This window comes from Haliotis rubra, unplaced genomic scaffold (assembly GCF_003918875.1).
Source record: "Haliotis rubra isolate DU_JTF1 unplaced genomic scaffold, ASM391887v1 Scf267, whole genome shotgun sequence".
In the NCBI taxonomy this organism is placed as follows: domain Eukaryota; kingdom Metazoa; phylum Mollusca; class Gastropoda; order Lepetellida; family Haliotidae; genus Haliotis; species Haliotis rubra.
Genome location: NW_025766747.1, coordinates 885,520 through 906,400, shown reverse-complemented (window position 1 = coordinate 906,400; position 20,881 = coordinate 885,520). Strand labels below are relative to the sequence as shown.

General features: G+C 36.0%; 1 protein-coding gene across 3 annotated transcripts in view; it reads right to left on the bottom strand.

The window, feature by feature from the left end:
* LOC124280401 overlaps positions 1-20,881 on the bottom strand; it is a 79,959-nt gene that overhangs the window by 19,665 nt on the left and 39,413 nt on the right. For all 3 annotated transcript variants that reach the window (XM_046716307.1, XM_046716308.1, XM_046716309.1), the window contains 11 exons: positions 18,396-18,813; positions 17,566-17,682; positions 15,840-15,892; positions 14,577-14,684; positions 13,209-13,328; positions 12,078-12,200; positions 11,896-11,970; positions 11,152-11,273; positions 4,151-4,252; positions 3,793-3,882; positions 1,983-2,102 (listed from right to left, as the gene is read on the bottom strand). In XM_046716307.1, the coding sequence (XP_046572263.1) occupies positions 1,983-2,102; positions 3,793-3,882; positions 4,151-4,252; positions 11,152-11,273; positions 11,896-11,970; positions 12,078-12,200; positions 13,209-13,328; positions 14,577-14,684; positions 15,840-15,892; positions 17,566-17,682; positions 18,396-18,813 (1,448 nt within the window). The remainder of the gene's footprint in view (positions 1-1,982; positions 2,103-3,792; positions 3,883-4,150; positions 4,253-11,151; positions 11,274-11,895; positions 11,971-12,077; positions 12,201-13,208; positions 13,329-14,576; positions 14,685-15,839; positions 15,893-17,565; positions 17,683-18,395; positions 18,814-20,881) is intronic.

The following is a 20,881-nucleotide window of genomic DNA, read 5'->3' as shown; positions in this document are numbered from 1 at the left end:
TAGTGTACTAGTGTTGTAGATATAACCAGGGTCATGGTATAATTGTGTACTTGTGTTGTAGATATAACCATGGTCATGGTATAATTGTGTACTAGTGTTGTAGATATAACCATCGTCATGGTATAATAGTGTACTAGTGTTGTAGATATAACCAGGGTCATGGTATAATAGTGTACTAGTGTTGTAGATATAACCAGGGTCATGGTATAATAGTGTACTAGTGCTGTAGATATAACCAGGGTCATGGTATAATAGTGTACTAGTGCTGTAGATATAACCAGGGTCATGGTATAATAGTGTACTAGTGTTGTAGATATAACCAGTCATGGTAATAGTGTACTAGTGCTGTAGATATAACCAGGGTCATGGTATAATAGTGTACTAGTGTTGTAGATATAACCAGGGTCATGGTATAATAGTGTACTAGTGTTGTAGATATAACCAGGGTCATGGTATAAGTGTAGTGTACTAGTGTTGTAGATATAACCATCGTCATGGTATAATAGTGTACTAGTGTTGTAGATATAACCAGGGTCATGGTATAATAGTGTACTAGTGTTGTAGATATAACCAGGGTCATGGTATAATTGTGTACTAGTGTTGTAGATATAACCATCGTCATGGTATAATAGTGTACTAGTGTTGTAGATATAACCATCGTCATGGTATAATAGTGTACTAGTGTTGTAGATATAACCAGGGTCATGGTATAATAGTGTACTAGTGTTGTAGATATAACCATCGTCATGGTATAATTGTGTACTAGTGTTGTAGATATAACCATCGTCATGGTATAATTGTGTACTAGTGTTGTAGATATAACCAGGGTCATGGTATAATTTGTACTAATAGTTGTAGATATAACCAGGGTCATGGTATAATAGTGTACTAGTGTTGTAGATATAACCATCGTCATGGTATAATAGTGTACCAGTGTTGTAGATATAACCAGGGTCATATAACCAGGGTATAATAGTGTACTAGTGTTGTAGATATAACCAGGGTCATGGTATAATTGTGTACTTGTGTTGTAGATATAACCATCGTCATGGTATAATAGTGTACTAGTGTTGTAGATATAACCATCGTCATGGTATAATTGTGTACTAGTGTTGTAGATATAACCATCGCCATGGTATAACAGTGCGCACCAGTGTTGTAGATATAATAGTGTACTAGTGTTGTAGATATAACCATCGTCATGGTATAATTGTGTACTAGTGTTGTAGATATAACCATCGCCATGGTAAGATTGTGTACTAGTGTTGTAGATATAACCAGGGTCATGGTATAATTTTGTACTAGAGTTGTAGATATAACCATCGCCATGGTATAATTGTGTACTAGTGTTGTAGATATAACCATCATCATGGTATAATAGTGTACTAGTGTTGTAGATATAACCAGGGTCATGGTATAATAGTGTACTAGTGCTGTAGATATAACCAGGGTCATGGTATAATAGTGTACTAGTGCTGTAGATATAACCAGGGTCATGGTACAATTGTGTACTAGTGCTGTAGATATAAACAGGGTCATGGTATAATAGTGTACTAGTGCTGTAGATATTACCAGGGTCATGGTATAATTGTGTACTAGTGCTGTAGATATAACCAGGGTCATGGTATAATAGTGTACTGGTGTTATAGATATAACCATCGTCATGGTATAATAGTGTACTAGTGTTGTAGATATAACCAGGGTCATGGTATAATAGTGTACTGGTGTTATAGATATAACCATCGTCATGGTATAATAGTGTACTAGTGTTGTAGATATAACCAGGGTCATGGTATAATTGTGTACTAGTGCTGTAGATATAACCAGGGTCATGGTATAATAGTGTACTAGTGCTGTAGATATAACCATCGTCATGGTATAATAGTGTACTAGTGTTGTAGAGATAACCAGGGTAATGGTATAGTAGTGTACTAGTGTTGCACCATATTTTACATGGTTTATGGAGTCAGCAAGTTGTGTACCTTTTCCTCTGGATTCATGTCTCCAATGAAGGCCTCTGCAACGGCCTCGATTGCTTCATCCAGGTTACTCCAGTCTCCAGAGTTGTTCATGACACACATGAAGATTCGCCCTATGTTTTCCTTTATAATTAAGCAACAACAAAACATATTCTTGTGAATTTGCCATGAGTCTTTCAGATGAATGTTTTTTCTTTCACATCTTAATCATATACAAGCATTTTCATGAAGTTTTGTTCTCTGCGCCTGGTGTTCTGACACAGAAGTTTCAAAATTATTTTCTGAGCCTTTCTTTAACCAAAAGTATACCTTTTTCAGTTTTAGTGCTTGAATAAAAACATCCAAATGTGTTACAACTTGACTGTATCTCAAATGATGAAGTGTCTTTAATAGTGCCCAATGCAGAACAACTTTAAAACAGAAAAGTCCTGTGCTAATCTACCTCAATATGGCTCTTGGACTAATGCCTTTACTTCCAGTTTGGGAAAACACATGTCTAATGTGAGCCAACATTTAAAAGAAAGTTTTGTCTTGCTACCTTAATAAAATTGTACTGCAAATACTCTTGGTTGAAGGAAATACATGAGTAACTTGATAAAAGATAATCCAATTTCTCTAGCAACATCAACATGCTTTTCATTTAAAGACAAACGAAACACCACATAACTGGTAAAATGGCAATGTTATGCAAGACATTGATAAATAATTATTTCATTGAGGCTACATTAAAAACATGGTTCTATGTTTAAGACTGTAGAGCAGGATATGCTCCTGTCTAGTCATAGACACAAGCTCATGACGTAGGTCGAATTGTGTAATCCACTTTGCTTTTCGTAGAGATTTCTTATGGATGTCGAAAAGGTTTGGTCGCATATTTATATGTGCATTCATGGTTCAGTGACCTTGAATCAATCACATGCTTGATCAGTTCTTGCTTGACTAACTTAAGAATTTACCTACACCTTCAATAAATGATGCTCACTATCTCACCAATGTAATGCCCCAACCTATGATATGAAGCAAATTTCATGCAATTACAGTGAATATATAGTTTTTTGTGCATACATGACCAGCATTTATACCTGATATTTCCATATACATACGCCTGTGTAATTACCTGATACATATATATAAGTACTCAACAACTGACAGTTTCAACAGAACCATTTTTCCAGTACTAGAACAGAATATACTTACTGGTAAACAGAGGTACAGATAAGCTGCGTATCTGCGTAAATTATGCAAATATTCATGTGAAAACTCAATTCCTATTAAGTCTATTGCGTACAAGTACACTTGAATTTTGTAAATACTTAATAAATTTGATCTTATATGCGTACACACAAAATGTCAAATCCTAGCTTGCGTACTGTAACATTCAGCAAACCTACTAGAATTTGAAGTAAGTAGACCCATGTGCTACATATGGAGGTTACTGGGGATAGATAGAATAACTGAGATATATTGTGAGGTTCTATTTCAGCACATGAACTTGGCAACTTGCAGTCTTTCTTATCTTTTCTCATATTACAGATCAAATATAAATAACACACACATAAGTCAACATTTAGATATTATTCTATTTTCACAAATAATGCGAAATGGCAAAATACCCAATTGAGTTTGAGTGAGGTGGGTATAATTTATTTGGTTACTCAAAAAAATAAGGATACCCAAATGAGATGAACACAAGTGAGTACATAACTCCAAAGTTATCTGTAACTCTGGGTAAATGAATAATTGTTACCAGCTACATCACAGTCTGAATGGTCATATCTACAGCTCAGCCTTAAGGATGTAGTTAGACAGTTACCTCTACCCTGTAGTAGGTACACAGATTTTTGATGTTCTTGCTTTCGATGATATTCCCGGAGCCAAGTTTTGAAAGTGATGAAAGGAAACCCTATGGAAAGTGTAAACGATTGTTAAAGTAATTCCAACATGTGTACAAGAGGAAGTATAAGATGCATTATTGTGAAGCTAGCCTGTTGAAAATACTGAAGCAATATTCCTTTAGCTGTCAGTCTATTCTGAGCTGGACTTTAACACCAAGTCATGACAATCATGGTACTGAGATGGTTAAATGGTCTGGTTACTGACAAGATACTACATGACATAAAACAGAAATAATTATAGCAAAACGTTTAAGGAGTGCATGAAATAATGCCTACATTGTCAGCATCTCCAACAGGGACCCATACAACAGGATGTGGAGTTGTACTGTGTTTCTTGGGAGACATCTCACTCACTAATTGAATCAACCGGATTTTAGTCTGAAAATTAAATATATAAGTACAACAGAAAGTCTAAACTCCTCAAAGTAAACTTTTGACTTATTTGACAGTGTCAAATTTAAATTGTCAGTATGACATATACCAGTTTCATATATCGCTGATATTTATTCCCCCTGGAGACTCCGTCCATTGGAAGAAATACCCAAGGTAAAACATTTCCAGGGAAAATACTTTTCAAAAGATATTATTTCCACTCTTTCACCTGGAACCTGTATGCACCTGTCTGTATGACCTGGAAGCATTTACATTTACAGATATATAAAATTATCTGTGGAGGCATTATGATAACATATTTTATGATCTGTGGACATGTTTCGGTAACATACATTATGATCTGTTGAGGAATTATGGTAACATACATTATGATCTCTTGAGGCATTATGGTAACATACATTATGATCTGTTGAGGCATTATGGTAACATACATTATGATCTGTTGAGGCATTATGGCAACATACGTTATGATCTGTTGATGCATTATGGTAACATACGTTATGATCTCTTGAGGCATTATGGTAACATACATTATGATCTGTTGAGGCATTATGGTAACATAATGCTATGATCTCTTATGATCTGTTGATGCATTATGGTAACATACGTTATGATCTGTTGAGGCATTATGGTAACATACGTTATGATCTGTTGAGGCATTATGGTAACATACGTTATGATCTCTTGAGGCATTATTGTAACATACGTTATGATCTGTTGAGGCATTATTGTAACATACGTTATGATCTGTTGGGGCATTATGGTAACATACGTTATGATCTGTTGAGGCATTATGGTAACATACGTTATGATCTGTTGAGGCATTATGGTTACATACGTTATGATCTATTGAGGCATTATTATAACATACATTATGAGCTGTTGAGGCATTATGGTTACATACAGTATGATCTGTTGAGGCATTATTATAACATACATTATGATCTGTTGAGGCATTATGGTTACATACGCTATGATCTGTTGAGGCATTATGGTTACATACGTTATAATCTGTTGAGGCATTATTATAACATACGTTATGATCTGTTGAGGCATTATGGTTACATACGTTATGATCTGTTGAGGCATTATGGTAACATACGTTATGATCTGTTAAAGAATAAATAAACTTTGGTTTTTTTTACTCTTTTAACTATTACATATAAAAGATTTGTGGTTAGACTTATGCGGAACACCAAATTCATTCTTAAAAAACTTGTTGTTAATTAATACCGAGCGATTAAAAGTTGCCAAAAAGTCGCCTGCTTCACTCTCGCCCGCCAACGAAACCACAGACAGGTTAGGTAACTCTGTCGCCAGAGCACTGCAGTGACGTCATATGAGGAACGATTTTCAGTTAGTTGTATAGAAAGTGTGTAGCACGCTCATCATTTTGATGATTTCTCGACATCATCGACGACATGCCGAATCGTTGCTTTGTCGTCAATTGCTCCTAGGGGTTGGGCGATGGTGTCACCATTCACAGATTTCCACAGGACCCCACAGATCGTGCTAAATGGGTTATATTTGTGAGTGGGAAGCAAGCGTTGTGGAAGCCTGAAACAATGTCTTACTTGTGTTCAGATCGCTTCATGGAAGTTAAAGAATCAAAACTACTTACTAGTTGTAGTAAAATATGTATATGATTGATGACCATAAAGATTTTCCATGACACAACTTGTAACATAACGATTTCTTCCTCGGAAGTGAGGTTATGGTCGAAGTAACAAAAAAATGAATAATATTGTAAGTAGTATTATATTGACACCCACCTCGCTGCCACGAGAGAAATTGTTATGTTATAAGCTATGTCATGCAAAATCCTATTGGCCATCAATCAAATACATATTTTACTACCAGTAGAAAGTAGTTTTGATTTCGTAACTCGGTGAAAACAAACCTAAATAGCATTTATCCTCAGACTGGCGTATGTTCGCGACAGGGCGCCGCCATTTTTGAAAATCGTAAAGTCACGGGCTAAAGTCTGTTAGAATTAATGAGATTATGGTTTGTTTTCATCAAGTTAGAAAATCAAAACTACTTTCTACTCGTAGTTAAATATGTATTTGAATCATAACCAAAAGGATTTTGCATGACACAACTTGTAACATAACGATTTCTTCCACGGAAGCGAGGTGGGGGTCGAAGTGACAATACTGCGTGATAAATTTTTAATGTCCACTCACCCGTATGTAGAGACCAGTCAATGTACGTCTTTATATTTGGTCTTATAATCCTAATTAGTTTATTATCATACTTGTATGCATTTTGAAACTAAATAAAAAAGCAGACAATCTGCTGATACTTATAGTGAATTTATAACAGAATTGTAATATCTAGACATTTTATAGTTTGCCAATGTGAATCATAATTCGCACACACACCCTAGTGTATGTTGTCTGTCTCATTACACTTCACGGCGAAAACAATGATTCTGTTGAATGCTACGACAAATGAATAAAAACAAAATGCAAATATTAAAATTAAAACAGATTAAAGTTATAGGAACAATGTCAGGCTATTACCTTGTTCGAGGAATGTATCCATCAATATCCACAAAAACGAGTGATATGCCATTCATCTGCAGCTGTTCCAAGTGATGTGTCTTTTAACAGTTTAATATACGAAAAAAGTGATAAATCTTTTCAGGTATTTCACATTAGAGTATAGTCTCATTGGTCACCCAAGATAGCACACCTGGCAACTAATTGCATAATGGCCGCCTTTCTTTAAAACAGTAATTTAGTTAGCCAATAATGGGCAATCAATCAATGTATTGGCGGTTAATCCTTTGAAAGAAGGACGTTGTTTTTACGCAGACACCGACACGACAGAGTGTATTGTATAGATTAGTAAATCTACATACATAAACACTACCTTTTGACAAATCCGCTGTGTAAAATAAAAGTAATTAATCAATCAGTGTGTTATCGGTTAATCCTTTGATCGATGTTTATAATGTTGAATACTAGTATTTACTCCAGACACAAGAAATGCCAAATGGGAACCTTTGTCGGGTAATCTAGGTGTGTTACCACTAATTATACCTGTTATAAATTCATTAACTGACCATCAAGTGAATGATGACAAATAACATGTGTAGGTTTATACCACCTAACACGGGTTACAAGGGAGTATTAATTGCTGTATTGCATGTGAAAACTTATGGGCCGACACTGTTTTGAGAATACAAACAGATTTTTACATGACATGATTAAATATTGAGGTAAAAAAACACAGAAATGGGATCAACTTGGATCAGTCATTATACAAATAAGGCCTAACGACACCAAGCGATTTTGACAGAATCGTCTATGAAAACAAGTTGTAACTAATACTAGGCAAAGCAGGAGACAAAATTAAATGACAGTAGATTGTGAAAACATATAGCTTTCATTTTCCACTACAGTTGTCACGATTTCAGGTTTATACAAACCTGTAAACAAGATAATTTACCCCCCTGAAATGTAGATGAATTCTGCATCGGCCCTCATATCTATTCCTCATATGACGTCACAGAGACGCCCCGCTCTGATTGGTTGAAATTTCGTTCGCGGGTGAGAATTGTGCACTGTTGTCAAAAAGGTCAATTTAAGCTAATTAAAGACCGAAGTGAGTAGTTTTAATGACGGGGATTCATTTATAGCGATGCCAGTTATCACATGTATTTGTAGCCCCCTAGAGTATATGTGATCTTTAACCCAGCGGGCACACAACGTTGAATCAACGTTGAATCAACGTTGAATTTTAGTTGTTTGGTTGATCAACCTTTCATAAACGTTGATTCAACGTTTATCATGCGACCAAAGAAAGTTAGTCGAGATTCGTTTAGTTGTCAACGTTGTTTCAACGTAAGGAACCAACAAAATGTCAACTAATTGTTTCCTTGGCAAATTTGATACATAATTCATATTGGTAATAGGTATCCAACTTAGCAACTATCATTTCGGAACATTATTTTCATAAAAGATCAAGATCGAGCTAGTGACAGATATAATCTTATATATTATTTGATTGTGCATCGATCAACGGACGGAAATATTACGTAAATCGCAGTTTTAGGTATAAAGTCATCAGTTATCAAATTGCATTACATTTGATATTTTCCCACAAAACTGTGAAAATTGTATAATTCCCGACAATTTGCTTTCAAACACAAGCCAGATGTTGACCTTTTCGATCCCCTCGTTTGGCCATATCCGGACATCGCACAATTATCGCGACGCAGCGCAAAGGCAGCTGATGCGTTGTCAGTTCACTTTGGCGAAGTTCAACATAATATCGTTCTATTTTCACCATCTTCACGGCATGCTGGTGTTTATTTGGTAAGTATGTCCTTCATGTATAATGAAAGCGTAGGAATGCCGTTTAAATCTAGCAGTAGCAAGAAACTCGAATTAGGGCTCATGTTTTATCTAACAAGGTTACCGGTATGTGACAGTACATGTTTATCAAAATTTAGTGGAAGCCCGTGTTTTCCATGAACCTTTTTGTTATTTTTCAATATATTTGCATGCATATATTTTGCATTTTATTATATAATCGAATAAGTACCCATCACCTGATTTGAATTTTGCAAATATACATTTTCAAATAATCAATGAAGTACATCAATATAAGGAACCGTTCTTAATTAAATTAAACACCCCGGGTGGGGGTGTTGATTATAAGGGTTTTGTTCAGGGAGCTAAGGGGTCAGCATTTTTGTACACACGCACTATGTTTAGAAATTATGGGAAGGGAGAGGGCGTCATAGATAATGTACATGACATGCAGGGTGGGCCGTCTCTTATCCTGTACATACTCATACACTTTAGGGGGTAATTCACATTGTACATAAAATCAACATCACCCCAAAGCCATACATTATGATCGGTCCCTAAGGGCAGCTATACAAAATCGGATAGGATTAATCAACATTTTATATTGCATCCCATTATTATGAACATTTGTTCGTTTGAATAGATCTATCAGTAAATGATGCATTGAGCACGCCCTGAACCCTGTCAACATATGTATATTATTGGGGTCAGGGGGTGGTGGAGAATGGCGTAAGGAAATGCAACGAAAAACTTCACTAATGATTCTTTGATGGGACAATTAACAAAACTGCACCCACAGACTTTCATTCTTACACTTGTTTGGAAGGGATATGATAATTCAAGTCTCTTAAAGGTTAAAATCTTACATACAAAAGAAGTAATTTTAATGTAAGGAACATTTAATTATGAAATAAGATTATTTTAATGGAATTTGCAGAAATCTCATCTTCAAGACTGGGTGGCAGCAATTTTGTGGATCACATAAAAGGAGCAAGGCTAAGGTAACACGTTTTTAACATTTCACTTGTTTCCAGTATATCCACCACAAAGTTTAAGAGAAAGATGATAATGCTCTTTCATTACCACCTGTTTTGAATATTTGTGATAATGTTTGGTCTTTTTGGTGATAATAGTTGGTCTTTATTTTCATTTTATATATTAAGGTTGATCATTTAAGAGAAAAAATTGACAATGATTTCTCCCGGAGATGTATAGTTTAATGAGCACTCCCTTGCTTGGCCATATTGTTTTTCAGCCGTAAACAGCTGGATGCAAGATAGCAGAGAGGACAGAAGTCATACATTTATAGATATATAGAGATGTTTATTGCTGGGAAACACACTCTTCAGGTATTTGGTCAGCTGTAGAATTTGAATATGATGTTTTTTATTATTGTCAAAGGGTAGGTTTTTCATTATTTGCAATCTAATATGTGTGCAGTGAAACATACTGAGATTTGGAAGAGTCCTTTATTTAAAGTACAGGTGTTGTTAGATATCAGCATTTTATGTACATGTTCCCTTGTTAAGATCATCTATCGAGTATATTAGAGAGAAGGTGTATATTTGTAGTGTTTTAAATCAGTTATTTTCAGTGTATGACCTACATTTCAATATGTTTTGGCCACCTGTCACCCCTTTGGTCAAATAGAGTAGGACTTCCATTTCTTGGAATTGAGAGTCAGAGATGCACTGTTTCCAAGAATTTGAGTGTGCCAGCGATGTTTGTTTACGAGTACATTTAAGTCTTTTTGAGTTTAGATTGGAGTTGTAAGAGATGTTATTCAATGTCTTATTATTCATGGTATGATAGATTATCTCTGGCAATGTAGAGTTTAATCTCATTATTTTATTGTTCATGATTCAGAGAAGCATAGTTATGACGTCGCAGATAATACGCACACATAATTCATTATATGAGAGATTTCCACTTTTCAAGGTAACAATACAACAGTAAATAGTTTTTCTTAATTTGGAATACTCTTTTCTTCTAACTGGAATTATACGTCCAACTGACATAAAACTTAAATGAACATTATATTGAATGTGGAATTTTAACCAAGTATTTTATCAGGTAAATATTTTTACTGCAATTTTCTGTTTGAACACTGTTTATTGCAGGTAGCTATTTGGGTATTTTAGCTGGATGCAGGAGTTTGGTGCTACTTTATTGTAGTTTAAAGATGAAATGCGAGTCTATTTACAGGAAAGCGTAATACACAACCACGGAACAACCCATTTTCAACGTTAAGAATATGTCAGACTTCAACGTTGATTCCATGTCGGATATCTACGTCAAAAAACTTTCATATACAACCTATTTTCAATCTATTTTCAACGTTGAGGATCAACCTTTTGTCAACGTTGATAATCGGTCAAACTTCAACGTTGATTCCATGTCGGATGTCTACGTCAAAAAAACTTTCATATACAACCTATTTTCAATCTATTTTCAACGTTGAGGATCAACCTATTCTCAACGTTGAAACAACGTTGATGTGCCTGCTGGGAAGGCATTACGGTAACATACGTTATGATCTGTTAAGGCATTATGGTTACATACGTTATGATCTGTTAAGGCAGTGTCAGGTCCAGTCTCAGTACTCTCATTAGTAGCCCGGCCATCTGTGATGAAGATTATCCTCGGGCGTATCTTGTGGGCACCTCCAACACTCAGCACACCTCCTAAACAAGTTATGTGACATAAGTCAACAAATCACCCCTAAGTATTTCATTTACCTTTCAGTCAATACAGTGGAGTATGAGCTCATGGTGATAGAGTGACAGACCAACTTTGTGAACATCAGAACTTAAAGCATGCTGTAATGTTCCTACAATATGTCCACCTTCAACTATGATGGTTATCAAAGGCAATTTTTATTACAATTTCACAATTTGTACTCAAAGAATGTTGGCATCACATTGTCCTGATATTGTGAGTTTGTTCCCTGTGCTGACAGCCTGACTAACATAACCACCTGCTGTAAATGCAGAACCATTGCATTGTTGCTTCAAAGTAGAGACAGAATGAGTGCATGTATGCCTTAAATACCTAAAAGTAACACCTAACTGTTTGGTTGCCACAAATGGGTTTCACTAGAAGTTCCAATGGCATACTACCTGAAAACAACTTTACAAAGATGTGTGGACAATGTACCGGTATTAACAAAAATTGCTTCAAATCACAACATTGACGACATGATCAGTACAACTGGAGGACAGTGACACTCTTATAGATATTAATCGCTAGTCCTGAAATCGGAAAACATATCTCACCACATAAAAAACCAAAAAGAAAATATCATACCCCGTCCTTTTATGGCTGCCACACATACCATGAGGGCTTCAAACATTGGACTTCTTCCGTGACATACTAACTCATCTGTAACAGGAGAAACAGTCAAAACATGGAATTAATGTGAACATGAACAGTACACAGTTGGACCAGTATTACTTTCATCACATTAAACTGATTTGCCTCTTACTGACCTATAGCATCTCGGACTGCTCCGTAGTCGTTGGTGAGCTGCTGGACAACCTTGGCTCCTCCTCCCAGTGACACCACGCCCACATTCTCCTCAAGTCCGTGCTGCTCAGCTATGTCCTCAATTCCTGAGATGGAATAAAGGATATTATTATGATCAGGCCAGACCAATTTTATTTCTTGTTTTACGGATTTCTGTCCTCAGAAAACCTAAAGGCAGGAGGGCAAAAAAATGAAAATAAAATCACCATTCAACGTCATATTCCTTCTAAATAGTCAAAGTATTTTACTTTTGGCAATTTATGAAGTGTATATTGGGTAAAAAATAATCTAAAAAAAACTTTTTTTTGTAAGTTTACATTTTTGGCCAATAAAAACATTAGGATTTTATTTTTTGGGCGGGAAAATTAATTTTTATTTTTTTTCTTATTCTTGAAAAAGGTGGATCCGTAAAACAAGAAATAAAATTGGTCTGGCCACAGGTGAAATTATATATAATTATTAAGCATACCCAAAATTCAACTGAAACCAAAACGATAAAAATCCAATAATTGATTACAATTATGCTTTTGATTTGAGTAATGTGTTTGAACAGAAGTTTTCAGGAAAAGCTATGAGTAGTCCAACAGCATGTATATTAACATAATATAGTTTTGAATTTTTGAGTCATTGTTGATTTCATTTAAAACTAATAACATTTGTGATCTGGGTTTTGCCCCTAAAACAATCAAACAGATTTTCAGCTAGTTTTAAGCTGGCTTTCATACCTGACAGAAAATTAATGTGCTAAAAGTGAATTAAGTCTATTTTGCCTATTAGCATTTTTAATTTAAATGGAAAAGACCTAAATAATTACAGGAATATGTATCTGCAGTAAAATTGCAATGAAAAAAATAATTGTTTCTTATCTAAATCTTTAGGACACAGTTTGAATGAATACTATTTGGGTGGCACATCTGCTAAGTCAGATTGCAAAGTTTTGGATTCCCCATGTTCCAGTGTTGCATCAGGGCGAACACATTCTGGACTGTGGTATTTCATATCAGAGTACAAAAACTGTACAAATGCTGTTATTAAAGAATGCAGTGACAGAATAAATTCCATGCATATATCCATCCATCCATATATATATTAACCATCTACAAAGTTGTTGGCAATCTCCTTGACTTCCTCTAGGCCTTGCAGCCCAATGCTGTCTGACACATCCAGGCATAACACAGTGTCCATGCTCTTTGCTCTTGGTGGTGGTGGAACATCTAGAGAGAGAGCAACATGATTCATATGTCCTGTCTTTTTACATGTAATCAATAACAAGTATAAAACAACCCACAAAAAGTGAAATTTAAGTTGGTCTCACCTCAAATCAAAGCTGAAACCTCTGAAACCACACTGGATTGGGCATTAACAGAATGACTGAATGAACATCTGAATGTGTATTTCTCAAATATTTCTGACACACGAGTTTAGGCAAAAAGAACCCATGTCTGTTTCCAGTTACCCGTCAACATGGTGAGACACTGTGACCTCAATACTGCTGCAGATGTCAATAAACCTCACTCAAACAATAGTGCATTTAATTCATTATCAGTCATATATCTGCTAAGTCAAAAAAGCTGTTTAGCACATGTCACATTTTGAATCATATAAACAACTGATGCATTGATTTTCAAGTGCGTATTACTTGCCCGTAGAAGATATTCTTACGGCAATATTACACTAGTGTAATTATGACGTCATAATGGTTTATAGTTATGACGTCACAATGCTAATACCGCTGTCACATCACACATCATCATCACACTGTAGGCTGACTGACTGAGTTTAGTTTTACGCTGCTTTTAGCAATTTTCCAGCAATATCACGGCTGGGGACACCAGAAATGGGCTTAACACATTGTGCCCATGTGGGGAATCGAACCCAGGCCTTCCGCATGACGAGCCAACGCTTTAACCACTAGGCTACCCCACAGCCCCACACTGTAGGCAGTTTCTATCAATTGATGTTGGAGAGTAATGAACAGAATACTAAATTCACTTCCATGAAATACCATTTATATTAAACTCTTGAAAGATTTAATATCAAACTTGCTTACCAAATCATTAACTTGTTTATAAATGGTATTACACGGAAGGTCGTTTAGTAACATCTATTTAGTTAACTTCTGAAAACCAACATTAACACAGACGTGAGAGCACACTTCATGACACTTCAGTAACAGTTTGATGAAACAGTTAAAGAAGAAGTGAGCTGAAGAAACATAGGTGTTATTAAACAAACAATATTTAACAAATATTGAAAATGTCATCACACTATTAAAAGGTCTTTACTGAAGAGAATAATCAGATGAATTACATACATTAATCACTATTTCTATATCACCAGATATAGAACATGTGTCGTTGTGTAGAATTCATGCATTCCTAAGTCAGAAATGAGAAACAATCCACTGGAGACATAACTTGATTATGTGATATGCATATGCATCAGTCTAAGACATCACCTACCATCCACCAGGGCTGCAACTACAGCGTCAGTGAGGCGCCGGACTTCTGGACTTGAGCTCAGTCCTACATTCAGGGAAGTCAGCAGCTTCTCAGCATCTTCATACACTTCTGCTGGACCATTAGATGTCATTAGTGTCAAGGTACATGACAGATGAATGAACTTCTTAATACATTCACCTTTGGTTTGTTTTAAACATATTTTATTCACAGAGAAAAGGATTAGGAACAAGTTCTCCAACTTCGAATACCCTCTCCTTGGTATGTACATAGGTAATTTAGATTCCCGCAAATAAAGATGACAGATAGTGGACAAGAAAGTATAATTTAAATGAAAAGAGATAGAGCTTATACAGAATGATATCAATATGCTATACAAATTGTTCGATTGCACTAACTTGAATACATTTGTATTTTCACATGATGATAGGTATGCACCTCCCTCTAACAAAAGTTTAATGAACAAATGCGCTTAACAGATAACATGAAGTTAACTCTTTGTTGTTTGTACAATGGACATTCAAACAGATAATGATACGAGTTCTCAATAAAATCACCACAACAATATACAAATAGGATCAGTTTTCAATCCAACTCTGTACAAATCAAAGTTCAAACAACTTACAGAATAACGTAACTTGGTATCAATAATATTTAATTTTCTTTTACCACACGAATAATACTGAGGTGCATATGTATGGTTATCAGTTATACATGACTTAAAAGTTGAAACACTTTTTGAATTACGAATGGTGGTTGGTAAATTGTTCCAAGAGCATATTGTAGATGGAAAGAAGGATTCTTTTGAATGGTTAAGTCTTGGAATAGGAATCGATATATTTAGAGAACAGTGTAGATTATACTTTGATTTAGAACCAACATTCAAGAGAAGCAGTTCTTTTAGATATGGAGGAGCCATTTCATTTTGAATTTTATACATCAAACATAGTTTTCGTTTTTTACGACGATCTTGTAATGTTTCCCATCCAGTTTTAAAAATAAAAAAATTCACGTGGTGTATATTTTGGTAAACCGGTACCTATTCTCGCTGCTTGAATTTGAATCTGTTCTAGCTGACGTATTTGTTCAAGAGTACACCCGTCCCAGACTTCACATGCGTATTCATTTTTTCAACATATAAATTATGGATTTACATGGGTACACAATTTAGAAAAAGGAGTCACTGACTTACCTTCTTACAACCTATCATTTATACTGTTAAAATATTAAAGTGCCTTTAAATAAATAATTGTGACATTTACTCACGTTTTGAAGGAGTGTCTTTGCCCTCCTTGACAGATTCTATTTGATGTTCAGGACTGTGAAGAAAATTTGTATAATTCTAAAAAGGATTTATTTAGAATCCTGCGTAAACTGACAACACATTTGTGGCTAAATCATCACATAAAATGCATTATATTCCTGTACTGTTGGACCAGTTAATGAGTTGAAATAACATTCCACAGTGACAGTATACTGCTGGACCAGTTAATGAGTTGAAATAACATTCCATGGTGACAGTATTCTGCTGGACCAGTTAATGAGCTGAAATAACATTCCAAAGTGACAGTATATTGCTGGACCAGTTAATGAGTTGAAATAACATTCCACAGTGACAGTATACTGCTGGACCAGTTAATGAATTGAAATAACATTCCAAAGTGACAGTATACTGCTTGACCAGTTAATGAGTGAGTGAGTGAGTATGGTTTTATGCCGCTTTTAGCAATATTCCAGCAATATCAAGGCGGCGTACACCAGAAATGGGCTTCACACATTGTGCCCATATGAGGAATTGAACCCAGGTCTTCGGTGATGAGCCAATGCTTGATCAATTTGGCTACCCCACCATCCCCGAACCAGTTAATGAGTTGAAATAACATTCTATAGTGACAGTATACTGCTGGACCAGTTAATGAGTTGAAATAACATTCTATAGTGACAGTATACTGCTGGACCAGTTATTGAGTTGAAATAACATTCCACAGTGACAGTATACTGCTGGACCAGTTAATGAGTTGAAATAACATTCCGGTGACAGTATACTGCTGGACCCGTTAATGAGTTGAAATAACATTCTATAGTGACAGTATACTGCTGGACCCGTTAATGAGTTGAAATAACATTCCAAAGTGACAGTATACTGCTGGACCAGTTAATGAGTTGAAATAACATTCCAAAGTGACAGTATACTGCTGGACCCGTTAATGAGTTGAAATAACATTCTATAGTGACAGTATACTGCTGGACCAGTTTATGAGTTGAAATAACATTCCAAAGTGACAGTAAACTGCTGGACCAGTTAATGAGTTGAAATAACATTCCAAAGTGACAGTATACTGCTTGACCAGTTAATGAGTTGAAATAACATTCCATGGTGACAGTATACTGCTGGACCAGTTAATGAGTTGAAATAACATTCTATAGTGACAGTATACTGCTGGACCAGTTAATGAGTTGAAATAACATTCCAAAGTGACAGTATACTGCTGGACCAGTTAATGAGTTGAAATAACATTCCAAAGTGACAGTATACTGCTGGACCCGTTAATGAGTTGAAATAACATTCCACAGTGACAGTAAACTGCTGGACCAGTTAATGAGTTGAAATAACATTCCACAGTGACAGTATACTGCTGGACCAGTTAATGAGTTGAAATAACATTCCAAAGTGACAGTATATTGCTGGACCAGTTAAAGAGCTTGAATAACATTCCACTGTGACAGTATACTGCTGGACCAGTTAATGAGCTGAAATAACATTCCATGGTGACAGTATACTGCTGGACCAGTTAATGAGCTGAAATAACATTCCACAGTTACAGTATACTGCTGGACCAGTTAATGAGTTGAAATAACATTCCAAAGTGACAGTATATTGCTGGACCAGTTAATGAGTTGAAATAACATTCGACAGTGACAGTATGCTGCTGGACCAGTTAATGAGTTGAAATAACATTCCAGAGTGACAGTATAGATGCAGCAGCCATACCTCAGATGTTCAGTCTTTGAAGGAATGAAGTGTGCATCGCTGCCAGACGAATCTCCAGTTGGACCATGTCTTAAAACATGTTCCTGTTCACCTTGGGGCTTTGGTACTTCCTCATCACTGATGAAAACAAATAAAGCAGGGAACATAACATGTCTCCTTTACAATATCAATCAAAACATACACATATTAGCTACTTATATGTAGGATCTAAAATGGTAACAAGAGCAACAAGAACTTACTCAGATATCTGAACAGTGACCAAATATATATAACAATATTTTATGATACTAGCCATCTTCAGAAAAGAACCCAGAGCCTGAGCAATAAAAGAATATTACAACTGTGAATGAAATATTTGTATGCATTGTTGCATGCCATATTGTGCAACAATGTAAAACATCTCAGTGTGTCAACAAATTGAAGAATCATTCACTGTTAATACACCTATGCTTTGGACTAAGTGATTTGCCTCATGCACGAGCACCTGCATCCTGAGTTTGGATAAAACATACTGAAAAGGTTTTAGTTCTGCCTTGGAAATGACACTAGGTACGTCCATTTCAACTTGATTCTATGGAAACATCATAAAATAATGCAGCAAATCTGTAAATAGGGAACAGAACCATTTCAGGATCTGTTTGATACAACAGCCAAACATTTAAAAATAATATTGAATAGTTTTAGAGTTTCCTTTTCTGAAATGATATGATGTATGGACAGACAGACAGGTGGACAGATGAGGTGACAGCTATATCGCCCTCAATTTTATGATGAGGGTGATAAAAAGCACTTGTACACCATCATTTAATACAGATAATGAATCAACCAACATTTCTGGGGATGTTGTTCTTGTGGATGCCATTTGTGGGGATTCATTGCGTTCAGTTGCAGGTAATGGCTTATCCGTTTGCTTAGTTGTGCATGAAGGATCACATCTTAGTGCCTGTAAAACCATTGGCTCCATTTGGGTATAAATTTCAGCTGAAGTAAGATTTTTAGGGTCCATCAGTGGTGCCAGAACCCGTGAGACACCAGGTGAGATGGCTGGGGTTTGTTCTCCTGTTGAGGGCTGATCTTGCTCCTTCTTCTTCAGCACAGTCTCCAGCACAGTTTGTGTGAACTCACTGATCTCCTTCCTGCCTCTGTCCATGTCACTACGAGTACTGTCCATGTGTTCATTCATACTATGTTGCATCCTTTCAAAAATGGTCTCCATTGACTGCAGACGTTCTTGCATCTCCTTCAGCTCTGCCAAGAAGCAACAAAATTACAGTGACTATCAGTTTAGGTTTGGGTAAAAATATCAATACATTGTCATTGCATGGCTTCATGGAAGTAAATGATTAAAGTGTTTCAAGCAAACTTAACTCAACTATCTCTAATCCTTTATGAGTTACTTATTTTCCCTGAGTTTCCACTAATTACTTAATGCCCTTGCTTCTTCCACTAGCTTGACTGTACAAGTGTAACATGTCTCGCATGTACAGAAGTACAATATGGAACAAGTTTAGGTTTTACAGAGTACCTACAGGAGAGTTCCAGGTAGAGGGATTCTAGTGAGAAATGTCTTCAAGCATTTACAATCTTTAGAACTAAAAAATCCCTTTTCAGCAGAACTAATGATCATTCAGGATTACCTGACATTTCAGGCATGCTACATGTAATAAGCGTTATTCAAAACCACGTATTACCATGCATGCTCACTTTCCTGAAGTACATCTGCTTATCAGTATACATGCTCATTAACCTGAAGTCAACCAGCTTAGCAGCTTGTGGGTTCTTTATCCTGAACTCCATCTGCTTATCAGTATACATGCTCATTATCCTGAAGTCAACCAGCTTATCAGTATACATGCTCATTATCCTGAACTCCATCTGCTTATCAGTATACATGCTCATTATCCTGAAGTCAACCAGCTTATCAGTATACATGCTCATTATCCTGAAGTCAACCAGCTTATCAGTATACATGCTCATTATCCTGAAGTCAACCAGCTTATCAGTATACATGCTCATTATCCTGAACTCCATCTGCTTATCAGTATACATGCTCATTATCCTGAAAGCTTATCAGTATACATGCTCATTATCCAGTCAACCAGCTTATCAGTATACATGCTCATTATCCTGAAGTCAACCAGCTTATCAGTATACATATCAGTATACATTATCCTGAAGTCAACCAGCTTATCAGTATACATGCTCATTATCCTGAACTCCATCTGCTTATCAGTATACATGCTCATTATCCTGAAGTCAACCAGCTTATCAGTATACATGCTCATTATCCTGAACTCCATCTGCTTATCAGTATACATGCTCATTATCCTGAAGTCCACCTGCTTATCAGTATACATGCTCATTATCCTGAAGTCAACCAGCTTATCAGTATACATGCTCATTATCCTGAAGTCAACCAGCTTATCAGTATACATGCTCATTATCCTGAACTCCATCTGCTTATCAGTATACATGCTCATTATCCTGAAGTCAACCAGCTTATCAGTATACATGCTCATTATCCTGAAGTCAACCAGCTTATCAGTATACATGCTCATTATCCTGAAGTCAACCAGCTTATCAGTATACATGCTCATTATCCTGAACTCCACCTGCTTATCAGTATACATGCTCATTATCCTGAAGTCAACCAGCTTATCAGTATACATGCTCATTATCCTGAAGTCAACCAGCTTATCAGTTGTACATGCTTCATTATCCTGAAGTCCATCTGCTTATCAGTATACATGCTCATTATCCTGAAGTCAACCAGCTTATCAGTATACATGCTCATTATCCTGAACTCCATCTGCTTATCAGTATACATGCTCATTATCCTGAAGTCCACCTGCTTATCAGTATACATGCTCATTATCCTGAAGTCAACCAGCTTATCAGTATACATGCTCATTATCCTGAAGTCAACCAGCTTATCAGTATACATGCTCATTATCCTGAAGTCAACCAGCTTATCAGTATACATGCTCATTATCCTGAAGTCAACCAGCTTATCAGTATACATGCTCATTATCCTGAAGTCAACCAGCTTATCAGTATACATGCTCATTATCCTGAAGTCAACCAGCTTATCAGTATACATGCTCATTATCCTGAAGTCAACCAGCTTATCAGTATACATGCTCATTATCCTGAAGTCAACCAGCTTATCAGTATACATGCTCATTATCCTGAAGTCAACCAGCTTATCAGTATACATGCTCATTATCCTGAACTCCATCTGCTTATCAGTATACATGCTCATTATCCTGAAGTCAACCAGCTTATCAGTATACATGCTCATTATCCTGAACTCCAT